At 45.5% G+C, this 18528-nt stretch overlaps 1 protein-coding gene across 1 annotated transcript in view; it reads right to left on the bottom strand.

Annotated features, from left to right (window-relative positions):
• The window catches only part of MUC16 (mucin 16, cell surface associated), a 245625-nt gene that overhangs the window by 75835 nt on the left and 151262 nt on the right, over positions 1-18528 (bottom strand). The window contains exons 13-16 of the mRNA XM_085637002.1: positions 16470-16601; positions 9733-9864; positions 5230-7676; positions 4300-4476 (exon numbers count right to left, since the gene is read on the bottom strand). Of these exons, the coding sequence (XP_085493128.1) occupies positions 4300-4476; positions 5230-7676; positions 9733-9864; positions 16470-16601 (2888 nt within the window). The remainder of the gene's footprint in view (positions 1-4299; positions 4477-5229; positions 7677-9732; positions 9865-16469; positions 16602-18528) is intronic.

Below are 18528 nucleotides of genomic sequence, written 5' to 3'. Positions count from 1 at the left end.
CACTGCAGAACTTGTGGTAGCCTCTTCTACTGTAGACAGTGAAACAGTGCTTGTAGCACTTTCTGCTCCCTTTGTAAGTGCTATAGTAATTTTTGTGGTCTCTGCTACAGTAGCAAGTACTTCTGTGACTGTGGTGGTTGCTGATACTGCACTGGTTGAGGCAGTACTTGCTGTTGCTTTTGCTCCTGTTGTATGTGCTATAGTGATTTCAGTGACATCTAATTTTGTGGTAGGCCACACAATGGTTTTAGTGGTGTCTGATCCCATGGCAGATGTTGCAGTTCCTTCTGTGCTGCCAGCACCTATGGTTGATGCCACAGTGGTTGTGGTAGTTTCGCTTTCTGTCGTCATTGCTGCAAGGATTGTGGTGGTTTCTGCTCCTGTACTAAGACTTGAAGTGCTTGTGATGATCTTGCCTAATGGTGTAGTTGGAGCAGTTGTTGGGATGGTACCACTTGTTGTGGTAGTTGCTGCAACTACTGTGCTGCTCTCTGCTGTTTTGGTAAGGTTTGTAGTGGTTATGGTTCTCTCACCAGCTGTCACTGGTGCAGGCGAAGTGGTTGTGGTGGACTCTTGTCTCTGGGTCAGTCCTTTGGTGCTTGTGGTAACCACTTGAGCTGTTATAGAAGCAGCAGTACTATTAGTAGTGGTGGGTGGAGCTGTGTTGGCAGTGCCTGCATTATTGGTAGTCATGATAGCTGTGGTAGAAATTGAAGTGATTTGGGGAGCAGTTGTAGTAGCTGCAGAGGTGCTGGTGGTCTCTGGACTTTTGGAAGGAGCTGTGGTGGTGGTCTGTGGAGCTGTGGTTGGAGCTGCAGTGTTTGAGGTGGTTTGTGAAGCTACAGTGCTTGAGGTGTTTTGTGGAGCTGCAGTGCTTGTGGAGGTCAGAGGAGCTGTGGTGGGTGCTGCAGTGCTTGTAGTGGGACCTACAATAGTGGTAAAGAAGAACACATTTCAATTACAAGCTAACATTATAGATAGGCTTGAAAGCTTGAGGTGGAAAGGGAGCTGCGGGGTGCTACAAGTGCACAATTACTCTTTGGACACAAGCGAGATGCAAGGATGTGGATGTAGAATGCACATTTACACATTTGCTATTCTGTTTCAATGAACAATAGTCAACGTGTGAGGCACAAGGCATACACTGTGCAGGGCCCTTGAGGAGATTCACCCAATAAACAGATACAACAGAGAAAGACACATTACAGGCTGCTGTGTCCACCTGCCCTTTTCTTCTAGGTAAATGTTCAGGGCCTACATTTTCTACAAAGTTTATCTGTCATCTCAATACCAAGGAGTCCATTACAAGTTAGTTGAGTTTGGCCTGAATTTGATTCTTCGGTTATCTACCCATGTGGGATTAGCGGAGCACCAGTATGTGACCCGATAATGTGTCCGAATTCTCAAAATTTGCTTTACACAGCTCTTAGGAGGCTGTCAAATATTTTTACTCTAACCCCTTCACCAGATGCATTTTATAGGTTGTAAGTCAAAATATTGACCAACAAATATCAGTCTGGACATATATCGTCAAACTGCGCAAATGCAGGGCAAATGGAGATTTACTATGATAACTTCATATCTACTTACCTTAGTAATATGATGCAAGTCAATATATTGTGGAGTCGCAATATGTGCAGGTCAATACTTAAAACTCAATATTTTTTGATCACATCAATTTTAACTTTTGGTAAATTTAATTCAGAATTTATTCAGATAAACCAAGAAGTCTCACAAAAGTGATCATACAAATTTCATTACAAATTTGCATTTTTAAGGGTGTTAGTAATAGGTAAAACAAAGTTGATTCCAAAATGTGAAAATCTTTTCCCATGAACATTCAATAGTCCTGCAGGCTTTTAATAGGAGACTGTGATATAATGCACATAATGGGAGGCAGAACACAACAGCACATCAGAGCCTACAACTGTAGGAACCCATTTGGATACTTCTGTCAAGTTTCATTACACAATTGGAGTGCTATAATTTCTTACTTATGGTATAAAAGGCCACATTTAAGTATGTTCCACGCATGCCTAGACTACGTGGAATACTCAGAAAAAAAATAGAATTGTCCCCTTTTACTAGATCTACTGCCAGTGGAAGTAAGGATTAAAGCAAATTTACAAAGGTTTGTAGAGGTCCTTCAATAATGCCACACATTTTCAATCTGTTCTGAGGGCGTTTTTAATCTATAGCGGGTCGTTGCACCTATTCGTTTTGCTTTGAGTCACGCATTAGCAAGCGCAAAAACATAGTATATGTGGAGGACAGTATTTTGTGGAGCCATAATGCCATGAGCAAAAACTATCACTTGTACTATATTATCACCCTGGCCCAACACATAGATGAAAATGTTAGATTTTTAAAGGCAACTAACTACGGGCACCTACTACGAGGGTCAAATACTGGTACGTCGTTAAGTCATTCCTTGGTTATCTGTTCTCTAAGTGGTCTTTTTTGCAGAGATTATGTTCAGGTTCGATTTTGCTCTGTGAGGGTCTACTAGTTCTTAAAGGATGTGACGAGGGTGACATTATCAAAAAAGATGCCTAATTTATGTGCATTCTTCTGTTCATAATACACTATGATAAAGGTTTGATTAGCATTATTTCTTCTAGTCACGCAGTCACAGGAGGCAGTGGTGGTGTTTTTGCACCCATCAGGAGAAGTAACACTTTAACTGAAATGGCCTTTAGGAAAGTATAGAAAAAATAATTTCTGGCAAATGCAAGATGCTGAAGGTGGAGGTAGTCATCTGGTGATTGGCTTGTGATGTCATCACACACCCTCCAAGATTAATGATTTTTCATCTGAGTGTAGAGAGGTCACGGGTTAATCCGTACACCCATCCTATCCCATTATTCCCAATATCCCCACAAGGAAACTGCCTGAAGTGCAGGGTGCACCCCCATGATTTGTGGTATCTACCAGGCTTGACAGCTCATGTCCCACTATAGCCTTAGTCTTACCTTTGCTTGTCACTGTTGTTTCGATGGTTGTTGAGGTTAGTGTGGTTTGTTGAGTTGTTGTAGTGTTTCCCACCGGAAGTTGCTCTGCTGGCTTCTCAGTCATAGGGATAATGACCTCTTCTGTTATTGGCCCTGTGTGAAAGACATTACACTTAGTGCTGGCACTGACTAAAGGAGTGGAAAGAAAAGAACATTTAATTTGTCACAAGTTACAGATTTGAAGGTGGTGGTGACTAGGATAGCGTTGAGCCGGGAAGCCTTCACTGAGCCCTTACCAACGCCTCCGTGAGATACAGCGCAGAGCTAAGCATTCCATAGGTCGCCCATGCATAAGGGTCACATTACAACAGGCTTGCAACAATGCCAAGATTCCCAAATGTGGCAAATAAAGCAGAAATAATCATTTTACTGAATTCTACATTTTCAAATTCAGTTTCTGTCTTTGTTAATAATATGTTAAGCTGAATAGTTTAACATGTAGTAACACGTCTGCTAGAGATGCTCAATAAGAACATGCAATAATAAAAGCATGTTTGCTCAGCAGGCGATGTTCGATCCCAGCTTCTGTCTCTTAAAGGCTCATTCCAAGGAAAGAAAACAGAAGTAAAGGCAGAGTGGTAACAGAGCGCACATAACAGAATAGAGACAGTGAAAAGCCAGGTTAAAACAAGAGAAAATGTCCTGCAGTATCAAACACTGTACCTGCAGTTGCACTTGTGGTCTTTGTGTCTGCTGTGCGTGCTGCACTGCTTGTGGTTGCTTCTGGTGCTGTGAATGGTGCTGGAATGCCTGTGGTGAACCGTGCTACAGTGGAAGGTGAGGATGCTCGTGCAGTGGTCTCTGATACTATGGTAAGTGCAGAAGTGCTTTGAGTGCCATCATGTTTTGTGGTAGGATTAGCTGTGGTCTTGATGGTTTCTGGTTCTTTGCTTGATCCCAAAATGATTGTTGTCATGTCTGCTACTGTGGCAATCACTGCAGTGGTTGTTGCAGTCCCTGGTGCTGTGGTACGTGCTGAAGAGCTTGTAGTTGTCTTGGATTCTGTGATAGGTGTTGCACTGCTTCTGGTGGTTTCTGTCCCAGTAATAGGAGTGGCACTGCGTGTGGTGGTCTCCACTCCACTTTTGGTGGTTTCTGCTGCTGTAGTAGGCGCTTCAGCACTTTTAGTGGCCTCCGTTCCTTGCATAGGTGCTACTGTGCTTCCTGAGACCTCTACTGTTGTGGTAGGTACTAAACTACTTGTACTGGTCTTGTCTGGTGTGATAGACAATGCACTGCCACTGGGGGTTTCTGTACCAGTTGTAGGAGCAGCAGTGCTTTTGTCAACTTCCAATGCTGTGGTAGGTGCAGAAGTGTTTGCAGTGTTCTTGGCTTCTGTGGCAGGCGCTGCACTGCCTCTGGAGGTTTCTACACTACTTATAGGAGCGGCAGTGCTCGTGATTTTTTCTGCAGTACTCGTTGTGGTTTCTGCTCTTGTTGTAAGTGCAGCAGGGCTTTTGGTGGCCTCTGTTCCTGTAATAGGAGCTGCAGTGCTTCTTGTGACCTCTAGTGCTGTGATTGGTGCTGAAGTGCTTGTAGTGCTCTCAGCTGCAGTGAAAGGTGCTGCACTGCCTTTAGTCGTTTCCAAACCAGTAATAGGAGCAGCAGTGCTCTTGGTGGTCTCTGCTGTGCTTGTTGTGGCATTCGTTCCAGTAGTAGGTGCTTCAGTGGTTTTGGTGGGCACTATTCCTGTAACAGATGCTGCAGTGGTGCTTCTTGTGGTCTTTGCTTCTGTTGTAGGTTCTGAAGTGCTTGGAGTGGTCTTGGCTGCAGAGGTAGATGCATCACTGGTACTGGTGGTTTCAGCTCCAGAAAACGTATTGGCCATTGTCATCTCTGCTCCACTTATGGTGGTTTCTGCTCCTGTAGTAGGTGCTGCCGAACCTTTGGAGGCCTCTGTTCCTGTCATTGGTGCTGCAATGCCACTGGTGGTCTCCAGGGCTGTGGTAGGTACTGAAGAGCTTGTCTTCTCAGCTGATGTGATAGGTGCAGCTCTGCCAGTGGTGCTTTCTGTACCAGTTATAGGAGAAGCAATGCTTTTGGTGTCCTCTGGTGGTGTGGTCTGTGCTGAAGTGCTTGAAGTGGTCTTGGCTGCTGTGATGGATGGATTACTGGCTCTGGTGCTTTCTTCTACAGTAATAGCGGTGGCAGTAATCGTCTCTGCTCCATTTACGGTAGTTTCTACTGCTGTAGAAGGTACTGCAGTGCTTTTGGTGACATCTGTTCCTGTAATAGGTGCTGCAGTGGTTCTTGTGACCTCTAGTGCTGTTGTTTGTACTGAAGATCCTGTAGTGGTTTTCACTGATGTAAAAGGTGCCGCACTGCCTCTGGTGGTTTCTGCACCCGTTATAGGAGCGGCAGTGCTTTGTGTGGTCCCCACTGTGCTTTTTGTGGTTTCTGCTCCTGTTGTAAGTGTTGCAGTGTTATTGGTTGACATTATTCCTGTAATAGGAATCACAGTACTTCCTCTGTTGTCCTGTGCTGTGGTAGGTTCTGAACTGTGTGTTAAGGTCTCAGCTGCTGTGGTAGATGCTGTAGTAGTTCTGATTATTCCTCCTGTGGTGGGGGGTGCTAGTGTCATTGTGGTGCGTTCGGCTCCCGCGCTAGGACTTGTAAAGCCTGTGATGATCCCGCCTGCTGTTGAACTTGCTGCAGCTGTTATAGTGACCCTTGCGGTTGTGTTAGGTGCTGCATTGCTTCTTGTAGTCTCTGATGCTGTCATAGGTGTTAGTGTGCTTGTAGTTGTCTCGGCTGCTGTGGTAAGCCCTACACTGCCTCTGGTAGTTTCCGCTCCAGTAACAGGAGTATCAGTGCTCTTTGTGTGTTCTGCTCCACTTGTGGAAGTCCCTGTTTCTGTGGTAGGTGAAACAGTATTTGTGGTGGCTTCTGCTCCTGTTGTAGGTGCTGCCACCCTTTCCGTAGCCTCCGCCCCTTCAGTGCTACTCGTGGTAACCGGTGCTGAAGTACTTGACGTTGTCTCTGTTCCTGTGGTAGGTGGTGCAGAATTTCTAGTTATTCTCCCTGTGGTGGAAGGTGCTGCAGTGGTTATGGTGCTTTCAGCTCCTGTAATACTTGCAGGGCTTGTGATGAAAGCGCTTGCTGATGTACCTGCTGCAGTTGGTGGAGAGGTCCTTGCTGTCGTCGTAGCTGCTGCAATGCTTGTCGAGATGTTTGCTGATGTTGTACGTGAACCAGTGCTTCTTGTATTCCCTGGTGCTGTGGAAGGTGCTGAAGTGCTTGTAGTTATCTCGGCTGCTGTGGTAGTTCCCGCGCTGCCTCTGGTAGTTTCTTCTCCAGTAATAGGAGTGACAGTGCCCTTGACAGTTGCTGTTCCTCTTGTAGAGGTCCCTGCTTCTGTTGTAGGTGAAAGAGTTTTGGTTGTAATTTCTGCCCCTGTGGTAGGTGCTGCTATGCTTTTGGTGGCCTCTAATCCTCTCGTGGTTTCCAGCGCTATGGTAGGGGCTGAAGTGATTGAGGTGGTCTCTGTACCTGTGGTAGATGCTGCTGTAGTCCTGGTTATTCCACCCTCATCGGTAGTTGCTGCACTAGTTGTGCTTTCTGCTCCAGTAATGAGACCTAGAGATGTGGATATCTGGCCTACTGTTGTTGTTGCTGCTGTTGTTATTATGGTACTAGCTGTTGTGGTAGATGCAACAGTGAGTGTTGTGCTCTCTTCTCCTGTGGTGTCCCCTGGAGAGGTTGTGATGACCTCACGCCCTGTTGCGACTGTTGCCATGCTTGTGATGACCTCAGCTGTTGTAGCAGGCACTGCAGAACTTGTGGTAGCCTCTTCTACTGTAGACAGTGAAACAGTGCTTGTAGCACTTTCTGCTCCCTTTGTAGGTGCTGTAGTGGTTTTTGTAGTCTCTGCTACAGTAGCAAGTACTTCGGTGACTGTGGCGGTTGCTGATACTGCACTGGTTGAGGCATTACTTGCTGTTGCTTTCGCTCCTGTTGTAGATGCTATAGTGATTTCAGTGACATCTAATTCTGTGGTAGGCAACACAATGGTTTTAGTGGTGTCTAATCCTGTGGCAGATGTTGCAGTTCCATCTGTGGTGCCAGCGCTTGTGGTAGATGCCACAGTGGATGTGGTAGTTTCACCTTCTGTCGTCATTGCTGCAGTGGTTGTGGTGCTTTCTGCTCCTGTACTGAGACCTGAAGTGCTTGTGTTGATCTTGCCTAATGGTGTAGTTGCAGCAGTTGATGGGATGGTACCTGTTGTTGTGGTAGTTGCTGCAACTACTGTGCTGCTCTCTGCTGTTGTGGTATAAATTGTAGTGGTTGTGGTTCTCTCGCCAACTGTCACTGGTGCAGTGGAGGTGGTTGCTGTGGACTCATGTCTCTTGGTCAGTCCTTCGGTGCTTGTGGTAACCACTTGCGCTGTTAGAGGAGCAGCAGTACTATTAGTAGTGGTCGGTGGAGTTGTGTTGGCAGTGGCTGCATTTTTGGTAGTCATCATAGCTGTAGTAGGAATTGAAGTGATTTGGGGAGCAGTTGTGGTAGCTGCAGAGGTGCTGGTGGTCTCTGGACCTTTGGAAGGAGCTGTGGTGGTGGTCTGTGAAGCTGTGGTTGGAGCTGCAGTGCTTGAGGTGTTTTGTGGAGCTGCAGTGCTTGTGGAGGTCAGAGGAGCTGTGGTGGGTGCTGCAGTGCTTGTAGTGGGACCTACAATAGTGGTAAAGAAGAACACATTTCAATTACAAGCTAACATTATAGATAGGCTTGAAAGCTTGAGGTGGAAAGGGAGCTGCGGGGTGCTACAAGTGCACAATTACTCTTTGGACACAAGCAAGAAGCAAGAATACGGATGTAGAATGCACATTTACACATTTGCTATTCTGTTTCAATGCACAATAATGAATGTGTGAGGCACAAGGTACACACAGTGCAGGGTCTTTGAGGAGATTCACCCAATAAACAGATACAACAGAGAAAGACACATTGAAGGCTGCTGTGTCCACCTGCCAGTTTCTTCTAGGTAATTGTTCATGGCCTATATTTTCTACAAGGTTGAGCAGTCATCTCAGTACCAAGTAGTCCATTACAAGTTAGTTGAGTTTGGCCTGAATTTGATTCTTCAGCTATCTACTCATTCGGATGAGCGGGCCACTATTAATTGACCCAATAATGTGTCCGCTTTCACTAAATTTGCTTTAAACAGCTCGTTGGAGGCTGTACATTTTTTTTACTCTAAGCCCTTCTCCAGTCAGTGTAAGACGCATTTTATAGGTTGTAAGTCAAAATATTGACCAAAGGAATATCAGTCTGGACACATATCGTCAAACTAGACAAACACAGGGGAAATGGAGATTTACTCTGATAACTGCACATCTACTTACCTTAGTAACAAAGTGCAAGCCAATATAGTGTGGAGTCGCTATATGTGCAGGTCAATACTTAAAACTCAATATTTTTTAACCACATCAATTTTTACTTTGGGTCAATTTAATTTTGAATTTATTCAGATTAACCAAGAAGTCTCACAAATGAGATCATACAAATGGCATTACAAATTTGCATTTTTAAAGGGTTGTTAGTAATAGGTAAAAGAACGTTGATTCCAAAATGTGAAAATCCTTTCCCATGAACATTCCATAGTCCTGCTGGCTTTTAATAGGAGACTGTGATATAATGCATATAATGGGAGGCAGAACACAACAGCACTTCAGAGTCTACAACTGTAGTAACTCATTTGGATATTTCTGTCAAATTTCATTGCACAATTGGAGTGCTATAATTTCTTATTTCTGGTATAAAATGCCACATTTAAGTATATTCCAAGCATGCATAGACTATGTGGAATACTCAGAAAAAATAGAAATGTCAGTTTTTACTAGTTCTACTGCCAGTGAAAGGAAGGATTAGAGCAAATTTACAAAGGTTTGTAGAGGTCCTTGAATAACGCAACACATTTTCGAGCTGTTCTGAGGGCCTTTTTAATCTATAGCTGGTTGTTGCACCTATTTGTTTTGATTTGAGTGACGCATTAGCAAGCACAAAAACTTAGTATATGTGAGGGACAGTATATTGTGGGGCCATAATACCATGAGCAAAAACTATCACTTGTAGTATATTCTCACCCAGGCCCAACACATAGAGGAAAATGATAGATTTTTATAGGCAACTAACTACGGGCAACTACTCCGAGGGTCTAATACTGGTACGTCGTTAAGTCATTGCTTGGTTATCTGTTCTCTAAGTGGTCTTTTTTGCAGAGATTATGTTCAGGTTCGATTTTACTTTGTGAGTGTTTACTAGTTCTTAAAGAATGTGATGAGGGTGACATTGTCAAAAAATGTGCCTAATTTATGTGCATTCTTCTGTTCATAATACACTATAATAAAGGTTTGATTAGCATTATTCCTTCTACTGACGCAGTCACAGGAGGCACTGGTGGTGTTTTTGCACCCGTCAGGAGAAGTAACACTTTAACTGAAATGGCCTTTAAGAAAGTATAGCAAAAATAATTTCTGGCAAATGCAAAATCTTGGGGGTGGAGGTGGTCATCTGGTGATTGGCTTGCGATGTTATTATACACCCACCAAGATTAATGATTTTTCATCTGAGTGTAGAGAGGTCACGGGCTGATCCGTACACCTATCCTATCCCATTATTCCCAATAGCCCTTCAAGGAAACTGCCTTATGTGCAGAGTGCACCCCCATGATTAGTGGTATCTACCAGGATTGACAGCTCATGTCCCACTATAGCCTTAGGCTTACCTTTGCTTGTCACTGTTGTTCCGATGGTTGTTGAGGTCAGTGTGGTTTGTTGAGTTGTTGTAGTGTTTCCCACCGGAAGTTGCTCTGCTGGCTTCTCAGTCATAGGGACAATGACCTCTTCTGTTATTGGCCCTGTGTGAAAGACATTACACTTAGTGCTGGCACTGACTAAAGGAGTGGAGAGAAAAGAACATTCCATTTGCTCTCAAGTTACAGATTTAAAGGTGGTGGTGACTAGGGTAGCGTTGAGCCAGGAAGCCCTCACTGATCCCTTACTAACGCCTCCGTGACATACATCCCAGAGCTGAGCATTCCATAGGTCGCCAATGCACCAGGGACACATTTCAACAGGCTTGCAACAATGCCATGATTCCCAACTGAGGCAAATCAATCAGAAATAATCATTTTACTGAATTCTACATTTTCATATTTCAGTTTCTGTCTTTGTTATTAACATGTTAAGGTGTATAGTTTAACGTGCAGTAAAACATGTGCTAGAGATGCTCAGTAACAACATGCAATAATGAGAGCATGCTTACTCAGCGGGGGATGTTCGATCCCAGCTCTGTCTCTTAAAGGCTGATTTCAAGGAAGGAAAACAGAAGCAGAGGCAGAGTTGTAAAAGTGCATACAGAGGAGAACAGTGACAGTGAAAGGCCAGGCTCAAACAAGAGAAAACGCTCTGCAGTAGCAAATATTGTACCTGCAGTTGCACTTGTTGCCTTTGTGTCTGCCGTGCGTGCTGCACTGCTTGTGGTTGCTTCTGGTGCTGTGAATAGTGCTGGAATGCCTGTGGTGAACGGTGCTGCTGTGGCAAGTGGTGACACTCGTGCAGTGGTCTCTGATACTATGGTAAGTGCAGAAGTGCTTTGAGTGCCTTCATGATTTGTGGTAGGGGTAGATGTGATTTTGATGGTTTCTGGTGCTTTGCTTGATCCCAAAATGATTGTTGTCGTGTCTGCTACTGTGATAATTGCTGCAGTGGTTGTTGCAGTCCCTGGTGCTGTGGTACTTGCTGAAGAGCTTGTAGTTGCCTTGGATTCTGTGATAGGTGTTGCACTGCTTCTGGTGGTTTCTGTCCCAGTAATAGGAGTGGCACTGCGAGTGGTGGTCTCCACTCCACTTCTGGTGGTTTCTGCTGCTGTGGTAGGCGCTTCTGCACTTTTAGTGGCCTCTGTTCCTTGCATAGGTGCTGCTGTGCTTCTTGAGATCTCTACTGTTGTGGTAGGTACTAAACTGCTTGTACTGGTCTTGGCTGATGTGAGAGATACTGCACTGCCACTGGTGGTTTCTGTACCAGTTAAAGGAGCAGCAGTGCTTTTGGCGACGTCCAGTCCTGTGACAGGTGCGGAAGTGATTGCAGTGTTCTTGGCTTCTGTGGCAGGCGCTGCACTGCCTCTGGATGTTTCTACACTACTTATAGGAGCGGCAGTGCTCGTGATTTTCTCTGCAGTACTCATTGTGGTTTCTGCTCCTGTTGTAAGTGCAGCAGGGCTTTTGGTGGCCTCTGTTCCTGTAATAGGAGCTGCAGTGCTTCTTGTGTCCTCTAGTGCTGTGATGGGTGCTGAAGTGCTTGTCGTGCTCTCAGCTGCAGTGAAAGGTGCAGCGCTGCCCTTAGTGGTTTCCAAACCAGTAACAGAAGCGACAGTGCTCTTGGTGGTCTCCACTGCGCTTGTTGAGGCATTTGTTCCAGTAGTAAGTCCTGCAGTGCTTTTCGTGGCCACTATTCCTGTAATAGATGCTGCAGTGCTTCTTGTGGTCTCTTCTTCGGCGGTAGGTGCTGAAGTGCTTGTAGGGGTAGTGGTTGCTGTGGTAGGTGCAGCACTGGTTCTGGGGGTTTCTGCTCCAGTAAAGGTATTGGCGGTTGTCATCCCTGCTCCACTTATGGTGGTTTCTGCTCCTGTAGTAGGTGCTGCCGAACCTTCGGAGGCCTCTGTTCCTGTATTTGGTACTGTAGTGCCACTTGTGGTCTCCTGGGCTGCGGTGGGTACTGAAGATCTTGTAGTCCTCTCCGCTGATGTGATAGGTGCAGCTCTGCCAGTGGTGCTTTCTGTATCAGTTATAGGAGCAGCAGTGCGTGTGGTCTGTGCTGAAGTGCTTGAAGTAGTATCGGCTGCTGTGGTGGATGCATTACTGGCTCTGGAGCTTTCTGCTACAGTAACAGCAGTGGCAGTGATTATCTCTGCTCCATTTATGGTAGTTTCTGCTGCTGTAGTAGGTTCTGTAGCGCTTTTGGTGGCATCTGTTCCAGTAATAGGTGCTGCAGTGGTTCTTGTAACCTCTAGTGCTGTGGTAGGTATTGAAGTACCTGTAGTGGTTTTCACTGATGTGAAAGGTGCTGCACTGTCTCTGGTGGTCTCTGCCTCAGTTATAGGAGTGGCCATGCTTTGTGTGGTGTCCACTGTGCTTGATGTGGTTTCTGCTCCTGTTGTAAGTGCTGCAGTGCTTTTGGTTGACATTATTCCTGTAATAGGAATCACAGAACTTCCTCTGTTGTCTTGTGCTGTGGTAGGTTCTGAACTGTGTGCTAATGGCTCGGCTGATGGGGTAGATGTAGTAGTTCTGATTACTCCTCCTGTGGTGAGGGGTGCTGCTGTGGTTGTGGTGCTTTCGGCTCCCGGGCTTGGACTTGTAAAGCCTGTGATGATCCCGCCTGCTGTTGAACTTGCTGCAGTTGTTATTGTCACCCTTGCTGTTGTGTTAGGTGCTGGATTGCTTCTTGTGGTTTCTGATGCTGTTATAGGTGTTAGTGTGCTTGTAGTTGTCTCGGCTGCTGTGGTAAGTCCTGCACTGCCTCTGGTAGTTCCCGCTCCAGTAACAGGAGTATCAGTGCTCTTAGTGACCTCTGCTCCACTTGTGGAAGTCTTTGTTTCTGTGGTAGGTGAAACAGTATTTGTGGTGGCTTCTGCTCCTGTTGTAGCTGCCACCCTTTCCGTAGCCTCCGCCCCTGCAGTGCTACTTGTGGTTACCGGTGCTGACATACTTGACGTTGTCTCTGTTCCTGTGGTAGGTGGTGCAGAATTTCTAGTTATTCTCCCTGTGGTGGAAGGTGCTGCAGTGGTTATGGTGCTTTCAGCTCCTGTAATACTTGCAGGGCTTGTGATGAAAGCGCTTGCTGATGTACCTGCTGCAGTTGGTGGAGAGGTCCTTGCTGCTGTCGTAGGTGCTGCAATGCTTGTCGAGACGTTTGCTGATGTTGTACGTGAACCAGTGCCTCTTGTGCTCCCTGGTGCTGTGGAAGGTGCTGAAGTGCTTGTAGTTATCTCGGCTGCTGTGGTAGTTCCCGCACTGCCTCTGGTAGTTTCTTCTCCAGTAATAGGAGTGACAGTGCCCTTGACAGTTGCTGTTCCTCTTGTAGAGGTCCCTGCTTCTGTTGTAGGTAAAAGAGTTTTGGTTGTAATTTCTGCCCCTGTGGTAGGTGCTGCTATGCTTTTGGTGGCCTTGAATCCTCTCGTGGTTACCAGCGCTATGGTAGGGGCTGAAGTGATTGAGCTGGTCTCTGTACCTGTGGTAGATGCTGCTGTAGTCCTGGTTATTCCACCCTCATCGGTAGTTGCTGCACTAGTTGTGCTTTCTGCTGCAGTAATGAGACCTAGAGTTGTGGATATCTGGCCTACTGTTGTTGTTGCTGCTGTTGTTATTGTGGTACTAGCTGTTGTGGTAGATGCAACGGTGAGTGTTGTGCTCTCTTCCCCTGTGGTGTCCCCTGGAGAGGTTGTGATGACCTCACGCCCTGTTGCAACTGTTGCCATGCTTGTGATGACCTCAGCTGTTGTAGCAGGCACTGCAGAACTTGTGGTAGCCTCTTCTACTGTAGACAGTGAAACAGTGCTTGTAGCACTTTCTGCTCCCTTTGTAGGTGCTGTAGTAGTTTTCGTAGTCTCTGCTACTGTAGCAAGTACTTCGGTGACTGTGGCGGTTGCTGATACTGCACTGGTTGAGGCATTACTTGCTGTTGCTTTCGCTCCTGTTGTAGGTGCTATAGTGATGTCAGTGACATCTAATTCTGTGGTAGGCAACACAATGGTTTTAGTGGTGTCTAATCCTGTGGCAGATGTTGCAGTTCCATCTGTGGTGCCAGCGCCTGTGGTAGATGCCACAGTGGATGTGGTAGTTTCACCTTCTGTCGTCATTGCTACAGTGGGTGTGGTGCTTTCTGCTCCTGTACTAAGACTTGAAGTGCTTGTGTTGATCTTGCCTAATGGTGTAGTTGCAGCAGTTGATGGGATGGTACCTGTTGTTGTGGTAGTTGCTGCAACTACTGTGCTGCTCTCTGCTGTTGTGGTATGAATTGTAGTGGTTGTGGTTCTCTCGCCAACTGTCACTGGTGCAGTGGAGGTGGTTGCCGTGGACTCATGTCTCTTGGTCAGTCCTTCGGTGCTTGTGGTAACCACTTGCGCTGTTAGAGGAGCAGCAGTACTATTAGTAGTGGTCGGTGGAGTTGTGTTGGCAGTGGCTGCATTTTTGGTAGTCATCATAGCTGTAGTAGGAATTGAAGTGATTTGGGGAGCAGTTGTAGTAGCTGCAGAGGTGCTGGTGGTCTCTGGACCTTTGGAAGGAGCTGTGGTGGTGGTCTGTGGAGCTGTGGTTGGAGCTGCTGTGCGTGAGGTGGTTTGTGGAGCTGCAGTGCTTGTGGAGGTCAGAGGAGCTGTGGTGGGTGCTGCAGTGCTTGTAGTGGGACCTACAATAGTGGTAAAGAAGAACACATTTCAATTACAAGCTAACATTATAGATAGGCTTGAAAGCTTGAGGTGGAAAGGGAGCTGTGGGGTGCTACAAGTGCACAATTACTCTTTGGACACAAGCAAGAAGCAAGAATACGGATGTAGAATGCACATTTACACATTTGCTATTCTGTTTCAATGCACAATAATGAATGTGTGAGGCACAAGGTACACACAGTGCAGGGTCTTTGAGGAGATTCACCCAATAAACAGATACAACAGAGAAAGACACATTGCAGGCTGCTGTGTCCACCTGCCAGTTTCTTCTAGGTAATTGTTCAGGGCCTATATTTTCTACAAGATTGAGCAGTTATCTCAGTACCAAGTAGTCCATTACAAGTTAGTTGAGTTTGGCCTGAATTTGATTCTTCAGCTATCTACCCATTCAGGATGAGCGGACCACTATTAATTGACCCAATAATGTGTCCGCTTTCACTAAATTTGCTTTAAACAGCTCGTTGGAGGCTGTACATTTTTTTTACTCTAAGCCCTTCTCTAGTCAGTGTAAGACGCATTTTATAGGTTGTAAGTCAAAATATTGACCAAAGGAATATCAGTCTGGACATATATCGTCAAACTAGACAAACACAGGGGAAATGGAGATTTACTATGATAACTGCACATCTACTTACCTTAGAAACAAAGTGCAAGCCAATATATTGTGGAGTCGCTATATGTGCAGGTCAATACTTAAAACTCAAAATTTTTTAACCACATCAATTTTTACTTTGGGTCAATTTAATTTTGAATTTATTCAGATTAACCAAGAAGTCTCACAAATGAGATCATACAAATTTCATTATAAATTTGCATTTTTAAAGGGTTGTTAGTAATAGGTAAAAGAACGTTGATTCGAAAATGTGAAAATCCTTTCCCATGAACATTCCATAGTCCTGCTGGCTTTTAGTAGGAGACTGTGATATAATGCATATAATGGGAGGCAGAACACAACAGCACTTCAGAGTCTACAACTGTAGTAACTCATTAGGATACTTCTGTCAAATTTCATTGCACAATTGGAGTGCTATAATTTCTTATTTCTGGTATAAAAGGCAACATTTAAGTATATTCCAAGCATGCATAGACTATGTGGAATACTCAGAAAAAATAGAAATGTCAGTTTTTACTAGTTCTACTGCCAGTGGAAGGAAGGATTAGAGCAAATTTACAAAGGTTTGTAGAGGTCCTTGAATAACGCAACACATTTTCGAGCTGTTCTAAGGGCCTTTTTAATCTATAGCTGGTTGTTGCACCTATTTGTTTTGATTTGAGTGACGCATTAGCAAGCACAAAAACTTAGTATATGTGGGGGACAGTATATTGTGGGGCCATAATATCATGAGCAAAAACTATCACTTGTAGTATATTCTCACCCAGGCCCAACACATAGAGGAAAATGTTAGATTTTTATAGGCAACTAACTACGGGCAACTACTCCGAGGGTCTAATTCTGTACGTCGTTAAGTCATTGCTTGGTTATCTGTTCTCTAAGTGGTCTTTTTTGCAGAGATTATGTTCAGGTTCGATTTTACTTTGTGAGTGTTTACTAGTTCTTAAAGAATGTGATGAGGGTGACATTGTCAAAAAATGTGCCTAATTTATGTGCATTCTTCTGTTCATAATACACTATAATAAAGGTTTGATTAGCATTATTCCTTCTACTGACGCAGTCACAGGAGGTACTGGTGGTGTTTTTGCACCCGTCAGGAGAAGTAACACTTTAACTGAAATGGCCTTTAAGAAAGTATAGCAAAAATAATTTCGGGCAAATGCAAAATCTTGGGGGTGGAGGTGGTCATCTGGTGATTGGCTTGTGATGTTATCATACACCCACCAAGATTAATGATTTTTCATCTGAGTGTAGAGAGGTCACGGGCTGATCCGTACACCTATCCTATCCCATTATTCCCAATATCCCCTCAAGGAAACTGCCTTATGTGCAGAGTGCACCCCCATGATTAGTGGTATCTACCAGGATTGACAGCTCATGTCCCACTATAGCCTTAGGCTTACCTTTGCTTGTCACTGTTGTTCCGATGGTTGTTGAGGTCAGTGTGGTTTGTTGAGTTGTTGTAGTGTTTCCCCCCGGAAGTTGCTCTGCTGGCTTGTCAGTCATAGGGACAATGACCTCTTCTGTTATTGGCCCTGTGTGAAAGACATTACACTTAGTGCTGGCACTGACTAAAGGAGTGGAGAGAAAAGAACATTCCATTTGCTCTCAAGTTACAGATTTAAAGGTGGTGGTGACTAGGGTAGCGTTGAGCCAGGAAGACCTCACTGATCCCTTACTAACGCCTCCGTGACATACATCCCGGAGCTGAGCATTCCATAGGTCGCCAATGCATCAGGGCCACATTTCAACAGGCTTGCAACAATGCCATGATTCTCAACTGAGGCAAATAAATCAGAAATAATCATTTTACTGAATTCTACATTTTCATATTCAGTTGCTGTCTTTGTTATTAACATGTTAAGGTGTATAGTTTAACGTGCAGTAAAACGTGTGCTAGAGATGCTCAGTAACAACATGCAATAATGAGAGCATGCTTACTCAGCGGGGGATGTTCGATCCCAGCTCTGTCTCTTAAAGGCTCATTTCAAGGAAGGAAAACAGAAGCAGAGGCAGAGTTGTAAAAGTGCATACAGAGGAGAACAGTGACAGTGAAAGGCCAGGCTCAAACAAGAGAAAACGCTCTGCAGTAGCAAATATTGTACCTGCAGTTGCACTTGTTGCCTTTGTGTCTGCCGTGCGTGCTGCACTGCTTGTGGTTTCTTCTGGTGCTGTGAATAGTGCTGGAATGCCTGTGGTGAACGGTGCTGCTGTGGAAGGTGGTGACACTCGTGCAGTGGTCTCTGATACTATGGTAAGTGCAGAAGTGCTATGAGTGCCTTCATGATTTTTGGTAGGGGTAGCTATGATTTTGATGGTTTCTGGTGCTTTGCTTGATCCCAAAATGATTGTTGTCGTGTCTGCTACTGTGGTAATTGCTGCAGTGGTTGTTGCAGTCCCTGGTGCTGTGGTACTTGCTGAAGAGCTTGTAGTTTTCTTGGATTCTGTGATAGGTGTTGCACTGCTTCTGGTGGTTTCTGTCCCAGTAATAGGAGTGGCACTGCGTGTGGCGGTCTCCACTCCACTTCTGGTGGTTTCTGCTGCTACAGTAGGCGCTTCTGCACTTTTAGTGGCCTCTGTTCCTTGCATAGGTGCTGCTGTGCTTCTTGAGATCTCTACTGTTGTGGTAGGTACTAAACTGCTTGTACTGGTCTTGGCTGATGTGAGAGATACTGCACTGCCACTGGTGGTTTCTGTACCAGTTAAAGGAGCAGCAGTGCTTTTGGCGACGTCCAGTCCTGTGACAGGTGCGGAAGTGTTTGCAGTGTTCTTGGCTGCTGTGGCAGGCGCTGCACTGCCTCTGGATGTTTCTACACTACTTATAGGAGCGACAGTGCTCGTGATTTTCTCTGCAGTACTCGTTGTGGTTTCTGCTCCTGTTGTAAGTGCAGCAAGACTTTTGGTGGCCTCTGTTCCTGTAATAGGAGCTGCAGTGCTTCTTGTGTCCTCTAGTGCTGTGACGGGTGCTGAAGTGCTTGTCGTGCTCTCAGCTGCAGTGAAAGGTGCAGCGCTGCCCTTAGTGGTTTCCAAACCAGTAACAGAAGCGACAGTGCTCTTGGTGGTCTCCACTGCGCTTGTTGTGGCATTCGTTCCAGTAGTAAGTCCTGCAGTGCTTTTCGTGGCCACTATTCCTGTAATAGATGCTGCAGTGCTTCTTGTGGTCTCTTCTTCGGCGGTAGGTGCTGAAGTGCTTGTAGGGGTAGTGGTTGCTGTGGTAGGTGCAGCACTGGTTCTGGGGGTTTCTGCTCCAGTAAAGGTATTGGCGGTTGTCATCCCTGCTCCACTTATGGTGGTTTCTGCTCCTGTAGTAGGTGCTGCCGAACCTTCGGAGGCCTCTGTTCCTGTATTTGGTACTGTAGTGCCACTTGTGGTCTCCTGGGCTGCGGTGGGTACTGAAGATCTTGTAGTCCTCTCCGCTGATGTGATAGGTGCAGCTCTGCCAGTGGTGCTTTCTGTATCAGT

This window comes from Triturus cristatus, chromosome 12 (genome assembly GCF_964204655.1).
Source record: "Triturus cristatus chromosome 12, aTriCri1.1, whole genome shotgun sequence".
NCBI classification, from domain to species: Eukaryota; Metazoa; Chordata; class Amphibia; order Caudata; family Salamandridae; genus Triturus; species Triturus cristatus.
This window is presented reverse-complemented; position numbering and strand designations above follow the sequence as displayed.